A 12634-nucleotide genomic window follows, 5' to 3' on the forward strand; every position below is an offset into this window, starting at 1 on the left:
GTCAACCTTCGCTTCAAAGACAACTTGCACTCTTGCGATAGGCTCAAAAGAACTGACAGTAATGTTAAGATCCCATCCCAGAAACGAAGTACTTGATTCAAACTTAATGAGATCCAACTCGCATCCAAATGAAGGGGACACGCCGGGGAAATAGATAACCGGCCCATGTTCGACCTGGATTCATAGACGGAATTCACCCCCACGGCCTACTCGTAACCTCTCCAGTCCGACATGTAGCACCAATGTCTCTTCCAGTCACACCAGACGGCGCATCGTTCCCCACTGAAAACCTCTTGGACATACGCAGCCCGCCTCGAGGCCGAGACTCTATTCCCCATATTTTAGTCTTGGAACGCACCCACTCCTCCATGACCAGTCTGCCTTAATATTGGCTCGTTGGCCAGAGATATGCCACCATGAAGTCCAACGACAAAGTTTCCGCCTTCTTTCTTGAATCCTCCGGAGTCCAGAGGCCCACAGGGACGCCTTGCTTGCAAATAATCTGACGTCTCCAGACTATTTAACCTCCTCAAATATCAAGAGGTCCGCCTCTGCCCCTCGAGGCCTATCTTTCTCCCCCAGATTTCGTCTTCTTCCGTTCATGCCATCCCCAAAAGTCGTAATCTCAAGGTTATCTTTATATACACTCGACAGATAGGCACAATTCCGAACATAAGCACATTGACAGACGCCCTTGGCTGGCACAAACAGAATGCCTCCCCCAAAGGTCGATACAGAAGCCCCTCCCGTCCCCGAAACCACTCCCTCCTCCCGAACCTCCGGCAGCGACGCCGGCGATAGCCCCGGCTCCGGTCCCAACAACACCAAAAACACCTCCACTCCCACCGGCGGAGGAGGCCGCGCCTCGACCGCCGCCCTCCTCCGCAACCCGCTCGTCAGCCTCACGCACGATGAGATCCTCAAAGACGCAGACACCTTCACCGAGACAAAGGGCCTGCAGGAACACCGCGAGGTCTTTCGCAAGGGCGCTCTGGTCGCGCAGGTGATTAACCGCCCCGACGGCTTCGAGTCTGTAGCCGCTCTCGACGAAGAAGAGAAGGCTGTTCTGCGGAAGGAGGTCACGCATCGTTGGCATCAGCCTATGTCGCTCTACTTCTTGTGTGCTCTTTGTGCGGGCTCGGCTATTGGTATGGGGAGACTCCGAGATAGGAAGTTGAAAAGCTGCTAATGTTGCAATCGTTGCAGTTCAGGGCATGGATCAGACAGCCGTCAATGGCGCCCAGGTATCCATCCCCTTCTCCATGAACATTTGCTGATGATCTAATGACTGTGCCCAGGAATTCTACTACGAGACGTTCGGTCTCCAAGACGACCCAACAATGCAGGGACTCGTCAACGGCGCGCCTTACCTCTGCTCCGCCCTCGTCGGGTGCTGGAGCTCGCCCATCTTGAACAAATACACCGGCCGCCGCGGTACAATTTTTATCTCGTGCTTCATGTCCGTGGTCACCGGCTTCTGGATGGCTGCCGCAGACAGGTAAGTGGACACACATACACACACGCATATCCAACCAGCCACTATGTAGGTCTGAAGTCACTAACTCTCAGAACAGTTGGTACAACCTCCTCATCGCACGCTTCTTCCTCGGTTTCGCAGTCGGCGCGAAGAGCAGCACCACGCCCGTGTACTCTGCCGAGAGTACGCCCAAGACTATCCGCGGTGCATTGACGATGATGTGGCAGGTGAGCAAAACCTTGGTAAAGGTAGAAATCCTGTATGCTGTGGAACTAACTGATGTGTTTTCATCCAGATGTGGACAGCCTTTGGCATCGCTTTGGGCTTCATCGTATCCGTCGCCTTCGCCAACACGGATTTCCTCGGACCAAACACGCAATGGCGCTGGATGCTGGCTAGTACCTCCGTGCCGCCCCTCATCGTCATGGTACAGGTAAGGACATTTACCCGTCATCTTTGACGTCTTTCCATGTAATCCCACTTCTCTCCCAGCATGTGTTACAAGATTTACCACACCCGCCCTTTCCCCCCTTTCTACCTTTCCCACTTCAACTACAACAGCGGAGAGACAATCTTTAAAAGTGAGGCATACTCACTCACCAAATCCTAGGTCTACTTCTGCCCAGAGAGTCCACGGTGGTACATGGAGAAGGGCAAATACCAACACGCCTTCCGATCGACGCTCCGGCTACGACACCACCCAGTGCAGGCGGCCCGGGACATGTACTACGCCCACAAGCTTTTGGAAATCGAGACGAGAGCCCGCAGCGGCCGCAACTGGAAGGACTTCTTCACCGTTCGTAGAAACAGGCGCGCTGCGCTGTCTTCGTATTTTGTCATGTTTATGCAACAGTTCTGTGGTAAGCACCCTCTCCCTCTCCCCGTCCTCCTTTAGCAACCATGAGCATCCATCTAACAGACACTTCTCCCCCTTTTCAAGGCATCAACGCCATGTGAGTAATTATTTTCTACCCCATCTCTCTAAAGGAAGTATACAGGACTGACACCCAACAAGGATGTACTACTCCACAAACATCTTCGAAACATCCGGCTTCGACCGCTCAACAGCCCTCCTCACCTCAATGGGAATGGGCCTCATCAACTGGCTCTTCGCCCTCCCAGCCTTCTACACAATCGACACCTTTGGCCGCCGCAATCTTTTGCTAGTAACCTTCCCCCTGATGTCCCTCTGCCTCTTCTTCACAGGCTTCTCCTTCTTCATCCCCGAGGGAACAGGCCGCCTCGCCTGCGTCGCGACGGGGATATACCTCTTCGCAGCAGTCTACTCCCCCGGCGCGGGCCCCGTCCCCTTCACCTACAGCGCGGAAGCCTTCCCCCTACACATCCGCGACATCGGCATGTCCTCCGCCACAGCGGTGACGTGGGGCTTCAATTTCATCATCAGCTTCACCTGGCCGCAGATGATTTCTTCGTTTGGGGTGACGGGCGCGTTTGTGTGGTACGCGTGCTGGAACCTCGTCGGGTTTGTGGTAGCGTACTTCTTCCTGCCAGAGACAAAGGGCCTGACGCTCGAGGAGCTCGATAGCGTGTTTGATGTAAAGAGTCGCGACCACGCTGGGTACTATGCTTCCAAGATGCCGTGGTATGCGAAGAAGTATGTCTTGCGCCGGGATGTTGAGCCGTTTCCTGCGTTGTATGAGTTGGACGGGGATGATGAGCCCGGGTATCATGAGAGAGGAGGAGAGCGCAAGGCTACTGTCCATCATGATGAGACGGGCCTTGTTACGGGACAATCTGCTGAGAAGCAGGTGCCGTAAGAATCGGAGTTTTTGGCATTGATTCAGGCCAAGGAGTGTGTTGTATGGGATTTACAATCCTTACTAGATCTCATATAGCCTGCCTTGGGCGTTCGGTTCGAAAGGCTAGACGAAAGAGGATTTGATTTCGTTTGGTTGCGTCCTCGTGGGATTTTGACATGAATGCGTCGACACTTAGCAGTAATGTCACGTAAGGCAAGTCTTCACAAGGACGCCAATGAAGTTTAAATGATATGGAGCAAGTAACAAGCTGTTGCCAAGTGCGTCTTGTACAATGCTACCACTCTGTGTGGCTCCCATAACCTCTACCATGTTCTGATGCTATTCTCATGATGTGTGAAACTCCGTGTTATGCGTTTGAGCACCCCCGTCTGTCCACAAGACCAAACAATGCTAGGCAAGACCGATCCAATATCCGAATATGCGTCAGATGCTCCCAGAATACCCAACTAATCCCAGCTCATCCAATTGGACCTGAGCACATCGTCCTCCTCAGTCGATTCTTCGGCTGTTTCTTTCCCCTTCTCTGTTTTCTTTTCCTCGTCCGAGGAGCTCACCCTCCCGTCTACGAGTCAATCCCAAAGTCCGTCCAACGAGTCGCCCACTGGAACCAATTCACGACTGCTCACCTCAAGCACCTCTTTGTCGCTCTTGGGCGTCGTCTCCAACTCATTCCCAAGCCCATGCAGCCAGTTACCCTCGTACGGGTCCGGGTCGGACATTGTGTCTTCTGTGTGTGACTCTACATCGCCGTCAGAAGAGTGAAGGTCTGATGTCTCCATTTCATCCGTGTGTGAGGTTGCCTCGCCCCTCGATGGTGGCGCTACCAACTCGAATTCTTTCGCCGGTGTCATCTCAAGGCTGCTCGGTTTTCGGGCGTGGAACAGAGAGGATTCCGATTTTCGTGAGCGGTGCAGTGGCGGTGTAATAGGCTTCCCAAAGTCGAACTCTGTGGCCTCAAGTTGCGCCTGGTTGATTGGGCTTGTCATCGGTCCTCTAACCAGGGAAACATTGTAATGGCTCTTTGCCGCCCTCTTGAGGCGTGGTTTGCGAACAATGACAGGCGAGGAGCTACCATGGCCATGCCTTGCCCGCATCTCTAGTCGTTCTTCCTCTTCCGTCTCTTCGTCTGTAAGCACGTTCTCCATCAGACGCCTGTGATGCGCCATGAGTTGCACGCTGCTTCCGGAACATCTACGCTGCCTGTTCTTCACGACTTCGGTGTCTAGCGTCAGAGCGGGAGCTACCGAAGATGTCTGCTTTGGAAGGGCAATGGATTTGGGCCAAGGAGGTGGCAAAGCGATGCCGGTGGTGAGCCTCCTCAAGTCAACTTGACTATCCGAGAATACGACGCGGGCTCGCAAACGATGAACCGCCCTGTCCAACGCGAGCTCAATGGCACAACGATCGCGGATCCGGCTCAGTTTCGGCCACGCAGCACGCTCGCCCATCAAACAGGCTCGCAGCATGAACTCGGGGCTCGGATTGCTGAGAATTTTCGGAATGTCGTGAACATTTACTTCTGGGAGAATGTTGATGTCGCCCGAATACTTTTGGCTGAGAATGCTCCTAAGCTTAGTGACGAGATTCGGAAAGACACCAATCTCGGCAAGGAAATGCAAACGATGCAATGCCTCATCTTTGGCAAGAGCAGTGAGGGCGTAGACCCAGTCAAGCTCTTGCTTGCTGGGTGACAGGCTGGACCCCCGGCGTGCCGCGAAACCATCGGGATCCAGCTGGTCATCACGAGCCAGAAACGGGGTAACGTGAGGGTTCACTTGAGAGACAATGAAGTGATTGACGTTGAACATCTCTGCAAGCCTCGTCATGGGCAAATCGTTGTCCACAGACCCGTCGATCCATCGCTGCGGTGTCGGGTTCCAGGGCATGTGTTCGCCGGTATCGGGGTCCTTTACGAGCAGCGGAGCAGCGCTGAAGACGAGGGGTACGGAGCATGATGCAGCTACAGCGGACCAGATCATGACATTGGGTGCCGTGATGTAGTTTAGGAGACGCGGCAGCTCGTACATGGATTCGGTTGAGACGCAAATATTGAGGACGCGCCGAGTGCGGTTATAGGCTTCCTGAAAGGTAAGATCTCCGACCAAACCACGCATCACGCGGGTCAGGTGTTTTATATCGGACCAGCTTCCCTCGGTGAGCAATCTCCGCATGTGGTCAAAGACGCCGTCGGGGTTCTCCTCAGCATCAAAGACAGCCAGGTCGCCATAAGGGAATTCCTTTACGAGCCGAGGAATCTCTTCATCGGTCCTCGTACAGATCACGGCCGACACAATGGAACCTGCTGAGGCACCTGATATGATGCGCGGAAGCAGTTTGACTTCGAAGAGGGCCTTGAGAACACCAATATGGGACATACCCAGAGTCCCGCCTCCACTCAAGAGCAGTGCACTTCGACCAAAACTCTGGCGGGCGTACAGGACACTCTCGAGGATGTCCCTCTGGCCCATGCCTTCGGGCAATGCGAACTGGCTCTTTTCTACTAGGGCGTCGATCGTCTGCATGGCCGAGTCGACGTAACGTTCGATGAGGCTCTTGGTGCCTACGTAGGAGTGTCTATATAGATCGACGTTCCCCATGCCGCCAAGGTCTCTGCATAGGGCGGTTCGAACAAGGTGCATCATGGCACGAGTGTCGCAGTTCGTTCGTGCATCGTCGAGTTCTTTCAGTCGCGCCTCAATCAGGGCTGGGTTGTAATCTCCCGAATATGGGTCGAGTTTCCAAAGGTCGTTTTCCTCGAGGATGTCGAGCTCTTCTGCGGCATCCTGCCATTGTTTCCTGCTTTCCGCCTACGTAAGGATGATCTGTTAGCGGACCTGGTTGAGGCTGGTGCAACGTGTGGGACTGAACGAAGAGCAGACGTACATTCTTCATGTGAATAGAGAGCACAAGCCTGCGCTCTTCCTTTTTCCTCCTGTTTTCCCGTTCCAGCTCAGACAGTCCATCACGAAGAGACAAGACAAGGTTATTGGCGCCCTTGATGGCCCGGGATATTGAATCAAAGGCAGCATTTAGAGGTGTCGGTGGCTGTTGTTTCTTGATGGAAGAAGGGCGGCCAGGTTTGGTCGAGGCCGAGGGGCCAGAGGGGGAGGAGGACTTGACCCGGATCGCGGGCAGAGGGTGCACAGGATTCAGGAAAACGTCGTTCATGATGGCGAGGGTGGATTTGGGTCGAAGGTGACGATGGTGGTTCGGAGGGCTAGGTGAAAAGTCGGGAAACGAAGCTGGTGAACGAGAGGCAGCCCTGGTGCCGTCCGTGTCGCATCACGGCCTTGGAGCGTGGTTGTGCAACAGACTCCTGACATGTGCTTTTTTCTGGTTGTTGGGTTGTTGAGGGCGGTCAGAGCATGCGCGCGTCGGTGTGTCGTCGCGACGGCAGCGAGTTCGGAGGGGTAGAGCAAAGTAGCGTAGGACGGTGCGGAGAAAAGACGAGGTGGGAATATAGGCAGCGATAGGCCAAGCGTCTGTCGAAGAGTTCTGGTCAAGATGCCGTTTCTTAAGGCTGTACAGTCAGGCAAGCGTCGTCGGGGAGAAGTTCGTATAGGAAGCCAGTGACGGTGCTTTGGTCTCAGTGAGTAATGAGACAAAGAGTATGAAAGTAGGCGTTGCGGCTGTCAGATGATTCCCATGATACTGTTTTGGTGATTATGGTAATCTTTGGGTGACACAAGCTCAGGCAGACAGGGAACGGTGTGCAGATCACCGAAATGGAGCGCAGATGACCGGACAACCTGTTTGGAAGGGGGGTGTTGGACTTGTCGGAGGAGTCGAAAGAGTCGTTACTGTTCGGTGGGGGTAGAAGAGGCGTTGAAGGACTCGGGAGTACCAATAGGTATAGAGAGAGGGTAACCCTCCTTGGTAGTAGGTGATGACAAGAAGGGTAAAGAGGAACAGGCGGGCGCAAGCGAGACGAGATGGTTGGTCAGATGCCGAGTAGAGTGCTTGGAACTTGGAGGCGAGTGGACCAAGATGAAGCGACGGACTGGACGTTACTTGATGTTGTCTCGGTGACTGAGTGAGGCAGAAGAGAGAGAGAGAGAAAGAGCAAAGAGAACAGCAGAGCGAGGCTGAAGGCAAAAGGAAGAGAGGATGTGTTGGTAGAGAGGATCGGGAGTGGAAGGGAGGAAGTGTCGTGAAGAAAGAAGAGCGGATGTATTAGGTGCCCGAAGTGAGGTGGAATTGGAAACTTGGCAACGTCGAGTTTGGTTTGGAGACGAGGGAAAGAAGTGGCCCAGTGACAACGTTCGGCCGTCAGTGGCCGGGAATGGAACGTGGAGAACCTGGCAAGTCTCAGAGAGAGAAAAAAAAAAAAGTGGACGGTGATGACAGTCGCTGTAGACCCCACACAGCAGCACAATGGATGGCCTGGGGGGCTCATGTCAATAACCAGTGCAATTATTGCTGACCCGACCGTCCTGACTCCCGCCGTGCCGCCCTGAAGCAGAAGAGCAGGCGGGGCGATGGGGAGCATTCTGCATACCGCCCTCAGGGGTCCACGTGCCAACGTCTCTGCGTCACAGCCAGACGTAATAGGCCATTCAGCGGTAACCGATTGGTCGATCTGGATCTTCCTTACCTCAGCAACTCCTCGTGTTTGAATACCTAGGTACCTTACAAAAACCACAGATGCTCTCACAGACGCAATAACAGACGCAATCACAGATGCAGCAGCAGACGCACAACACCAGAGGCAACCCGGATCATAAAAGGGACCTTACACCTTGCGGAGAACGGAGTACATACACAAAGTCTGTGTCTTGTCTCTCGCTGGGATACTCGGCTCAGGCGCTGGGCAGATGACCTCTGCTAGGCGGCCCCACCCCACCATCATGACCACCCCCAGTGCCCCCTTCTCCAGACTCTTCCAGCTTAGTGGCCCACCCCGGATTTGGGGATCCTGGGGGTAACGGAGCACATCAGAGGGGCACGGAGGGGCAGAACACCATGCAACTGCATCGTCAACCCTCACCCAATCACGCCCTGCCGCGATACACCCTCGCCTGACGCCTCGTCTCCACATGCAGACTTTCGCTCACTCACTTCCTCACATGTGCCTCTCACTCTCATTCCCAGTCTTCTCTTCTGTTTGTCGATATCTTTTTTCTTCAGTCACAACCCCTAGACTCGCATACCATGATTTCATTCTTCAGCGTCCCATCTCACCCGCTGCATTCCGCTCCGGTATGTACTCGGCTGACAGTTCTCTACACTACCCTTTTAACATCCCGCCCTCTGCCATGCCTTGCCTTGCCTTGCTTTGCTCAGGTCCGTAACATGATGTGACACTCTTTGCCCGTATCTCCAGCAAAAGCCGGACCATCCACTCTTCATCTCGAAAATAGAGCGTTTGAACACCGGTCATGTTATCCGCACACGTACCAACCACCACCATAACACCAACACCAACAACCTCCGGGACAGGCCGCCCGGCGAACTTTCCATTCCGTCTCATCTCCCATAGTCAGCTCCCGCCGCCGCCGCTTGCCTCGCCTGTCACAAAAGATGGTCCCAGGCCGTCTTGTTCTGTAGGGACTTGAGATAAACTCTCCGGCCTTCAACTCTGGCCTCCATCAGCTGAGCAAAAGGCATAATGGGTGCTCCTGGACCTTGAACTTGGAATGTCACTCTAGATTTCGCACCCCGCATCATGATCTATCTCAGCGCTCTACCCCATTAATATCTGAGTGCCCAGAAACGCTCAAGGACCGGTCATTCATGCACTCCGGAATCTATGTGTTTCTCTTCCCCACACCACTAAGAGAAAAAAGGGAAATATTCAACTGCCGCCCACAACGCTTTCAACGGCGGCCTTGCCACGTAGATGGATATTCCTCTCATAAACCGTTTGATTTGCACACTATGTAAACTGTCCAGAGTAATCAGAGTCAAAGGCAGAATAGCATGATTGCAAAATCTATACGTAATTATCCTCCCCAAATTATAATCCCGATCTTATTCCGGAGCATTCTACCCAGATGCACACCCGACCTCATGATTCAGAACTCTGCCGCTTCCGTCTCCACACTTGCGTCTCATGGTTGATCTTGTTCATGTTCATAAACGTAATCACTCTCCCAAAGCCCGATCGATCCCTTTACTCTAAGCAGATCCAATGCCCCAGAACGCAGTCCAGTCTTGGCCGCTTTGTGCTACCAGAACCCTGACTCGTTTTCCTTGACTTCCCATTCACTGTTTGCGTCCATGGCAGACCGACATAGTTATCATGCAAGTCGACGGCACAAGTGGCCATGCTAGTGACCATTCTACTACTGCATGGGGAAAGTAATGGCCTTATGATGACACTTTTCACCGCCCAGATTCGGACATCGCGGGATACTGTTTTGGGTCCTAAAACGGCTTTTTGTAGCCACGAAGAAAGGGCAACTCGTCCCTATTACCTTCGCCAATCGCGCCGAGGTCGTCAACGAAACCCATTCAGGTAATGTGAGAAGTGAGGCCACGCTCAAGGTCTCTACTCTTACCCTATGATAACTTTTTCGGCTATCATCGAAATAATAGCAGACAATACAGTCAGCTTTACCTATATTTCGTATATATGCCATGTTTACTTATGGGTATTGATAACATTGTCAGTCTGCCAATTCAGATGTACCATTGAGTAGGTTTATACGTGGATGCTAATTTACACCACTCCAGGGTCTTACGTATTTACGTATCTACCTATCATAGAATCAACAAAAATGAATGCGTATTCTAAGATGCAGAGATATATAGAGACAAGGCCTCACGGCGGCTTCATTTTCCTGAGCAAAAAATGGTGATATCGGTCAGGTTGGCAGGGCACGTGGCAGGGCACCTTGATGGGAAAGAAGCCACCGACCCGTGGAACACTCGCACCTTCCATCTGAATACACGAGAAGGGTATATACCCCCTCTCAACTCCGTTCCTCTCACCAGCCAGCAGGCGCCCGTCTAGGTCGACGGGTCAGGTCAAACTGGCTGGGTGGTGGAGAGGTTTACGGTCGACAAATAAAATCGCCAACCAGCCTACTCGACGACAGGCTCAGCGCATACGAGAGTACCCGAGTTCGAATCCCAGCCTGAGCACCATAAATTTCTTCCCAGCATGAGCACCAAGAGATGTAGCCCCCAGTTCAGCACCGGGGGGGTGAACTCTTTTGCCATTGTAGACATTTTTTGGTATCTGGTTATCATGGGACTCAGAAGAGGCTGTCACCTTGGGCCAACACAACGGTGAACATCCATGAGTGATTTCGTAGTACTACATGATCGACGATCCTCTGCTTCTAGCTAGCGTTGAAGGGGTCTCGAGTTGTACCGCGATAGCTTCGGTATTGTTGGGATTGCAAGATGGCAAAAGGCAGTACCTCGTAACATAGGGGCAGGAAGACACGGGCTTTCAAGGTCAGATTGGGGCCGTCATCACGTCGGTTCTTCCGTTTGACACAGTCTTCTTGACCTGTATTTGCCCGTGTTCGTTAAATGTCATCACTAAACTACCTACAGACACCAACAGGGGCGCCTCGAATCAAACTCCAACAGTGTTCACGCTCTTTCTACGCCTTGCTCTTTCATGTATCGCTGTGCGGCTTACACTCGCTGACATCCAACTCGTTTCTCATATCGTCCTAAGTGAAGTATTCTGACACGCCCATTTTCTAATCATTCGTTGATTAAGGCGGCGGTTGCGTCCTTCGTGCACTGCCACTTTGAAATTCCGAGGTACGTTCACACGAATGTGCCTACGCCGGTTCACTGACTGGTCTACCTTCGTTGTCCCCATGTAATAGCTTCGCCGCAAAGTCCGAGACCTTATCCCGGAGGACGGAAGCCACGTTCCCTTCCGTCCAAAAGTGCCCAGCCGACGAAACCTCCTCGCCATGGAAATGGGATCCGTCGGTCCCTTCCAGACGTTCCACCCACCCTCGCAATTTGGCCACGGGAACGAAGATATCTCTGTCGCCGTACAATGCCAAGGTATCATTTTCAATCAGCTTGCTCTCACTTTGATGTTTTTGATCCGCCGTAAAGGTCGGCGCCCCCTGCTCTCTAGGTCTTCCTCCACCCCGCGAGAACAGTCCTCGACCAGGTGTTGTGTGAAGGAATGACATAGCTGCTAGATGGGTAATGACTCCCTGCAGCGGAGATACGAGTAGATAGGCCGGCCGGACTTGGGTCAGATTCGGAACCTCTTCCACCACAACAGAAACTTCCTGGTTCGAAGGTATAGTAGCCAATTTTTCCTGGGGCACCGCCACGCCCTTGTGATGATGTCTTTTCGTTTTCGCCAGTAAATCATTAACGCCCCGTCGGATCTTATCCTCGGCGTCAATAGAAAAGGATCTCCTCGTCTCCGACATGGATCTTCGAGCTTCGTGACTCTTGCGCTGAGTATCTTCATCGCCCCCGACTCGCATGCCAAGGTATTTCTTTCGCGGTGATACGGAACTCGCAGCTCTAGCGCTCGCCAAGATGACGTTCTGCTGCTCTGCCAGGTGTTGCGCTCGAAGACGGATGTCAGCAGCCGCGGAGCCAGCTGCAGGCACCTTGAACTGTGCGAGAATGTGCGCCATCGGTGGAATCTGCGTCGTCACCATGGCTCCGTATGAATAACCGCCGATGAGGAGGAGGGGTTGGTAAGAAGGAGGCTTCGATTGGGCGTCGGGGAGGCCTGGAGACAGGGTCGTTGTCGGCGAGCGGGCACTGGCCGATCCGTAGGGATCGAGGAAGTGCATGTAGTAGACCATGAAGCCAATGAATGACATGTAGTCGCTGCGTTCTGGCTTTGCCGTCCATGAGGTACGACCTGCTGATCCGGAAGCGCCCCTGTTGATCATCGTGTGAGTGACCGAATAACCTCGCTGTGAGAACGTCCACAAGCCGATCAATTCTTACCTGAAGTTGAAAGTCCCCACTAGGAAGCCTTGTCGCAGTAGCGTGGCGGCAACGATGTCGACGACAGGGTCGTCATAGGAACCGCCCAAGGGCGCATAGGGATGTGCGACAACGGCAGCGTGTCGTCTCCATGGCGGCGGGTTCGATGCGGAGGGGTTCAGTGCCTGGCAATGATACAAACGGCAGTCCAAGACGGTGTCATCGTGGAGGCTAGGGAGCGTGAAGCTCAGAGACGGTTCGGGAAGCATGTTCTGCTCTTCATAGTGGAGACATTGCTCAGGCCGTCGATGATAATAGAGAGAGCGCGAGACGATGCGTTGTTGTTGGCTTTGTGGAGTGGAGATGGTAGGTTTGCGAAGGCTGTGCCGAGAAAAGGTCAATGGGTTCAGACCATCCAAGTCGAGTCGAGACGAGCCAGAGCTTGTGATTGCGTCCCAGCGCCCGTTAATGCGCGATGACAGCTGAGCCCTCGAGCCTTGTA

At 53.4% G+C, this 12634-nt stretch overlaps 3 protein-coding genes across 3 annotated transcripts; 1 reads left to right on the forward strand and 2 right to left on the reverse strand.

Moving 5' to 3' along the window:
• Positions 1 to 712: 712 nt before the first annotated feature.
• Positions 713 to 3255, forward strand: CTAM01_06574 (uncharacterized protein; the record flags this gene model as incomplete). The annotated part of the gene is made up of 8 exons (XM_060522601.1): positions 713 to 1148; positions 1207 to 1244; positions 1299 to 1498; positions 1575 to 1704; positions 1773 to 1910; positions 2088 to 2337; positions 2418 to 2430; positions 2493 to 3255. 8 exons carry the CDS (start codon positions 713 to 715, stop codon positions 3253 to 3255), a joined length of 1968 nt encoding a protein of 655 aa, XP_060382860.1.
• A 572-nt stretch (positions 3256 to 3827) lies between these two features.
• On the reverse strand, positions 3828 to 6426 carry CTAM01_06575 (patatin-like phospholipase; the record flags this gene model as incomplete). Its single annotated transcript, XM_060522602.1, has 2 exons — positions 3828 to 6065; positions 6142 to 6426. 2 exons carry the CDS (start codon positions 6424 to 6426, stop codon positions 3828 to 3830), a joined length of 2523 nt encoding a protein of 840 aa, XP_060382861.1.
• Positions 6427 to 11000: 4574 nt separating this feature from the next.
• On the reverse strand, positions 11001 to 12401 carry CTAM01_06576 (uncharacterized protein; the record flags this gene model as incomplete). The annotated part of the gene is made up of 2 exons (XM_060522603.1): positions 11001 to 12084; positions 12154 to 12401. 2 exons carry the CDS (start codon positions 12399 to 12401, stop codon positions 11001 to 11003), a joined length of 1332 nt encoding a protein of 443 aa, XP_060382862.1.
• Between the last annotated feature and the right edge of the window lie 233 nt (positions 12402 to 12634).

The sequence above is a fragment of the Colletotrichum tamarilloi genome, assembly GCF_030869305.1.
Source record: "Colletotrichum tamarilloi strain Tom-12 chromosome Unknown Scaffold_18.1, whole genome shotgun sequence".
NCBI classification, from domain to species: domain Eukaryota; kingdom Fungi; phylum Ascomycota; class Sordariomycetes; order Glomerellales; family Glomerellaceae; genus Colletotrichum; species Colletotrichum tamarilloi.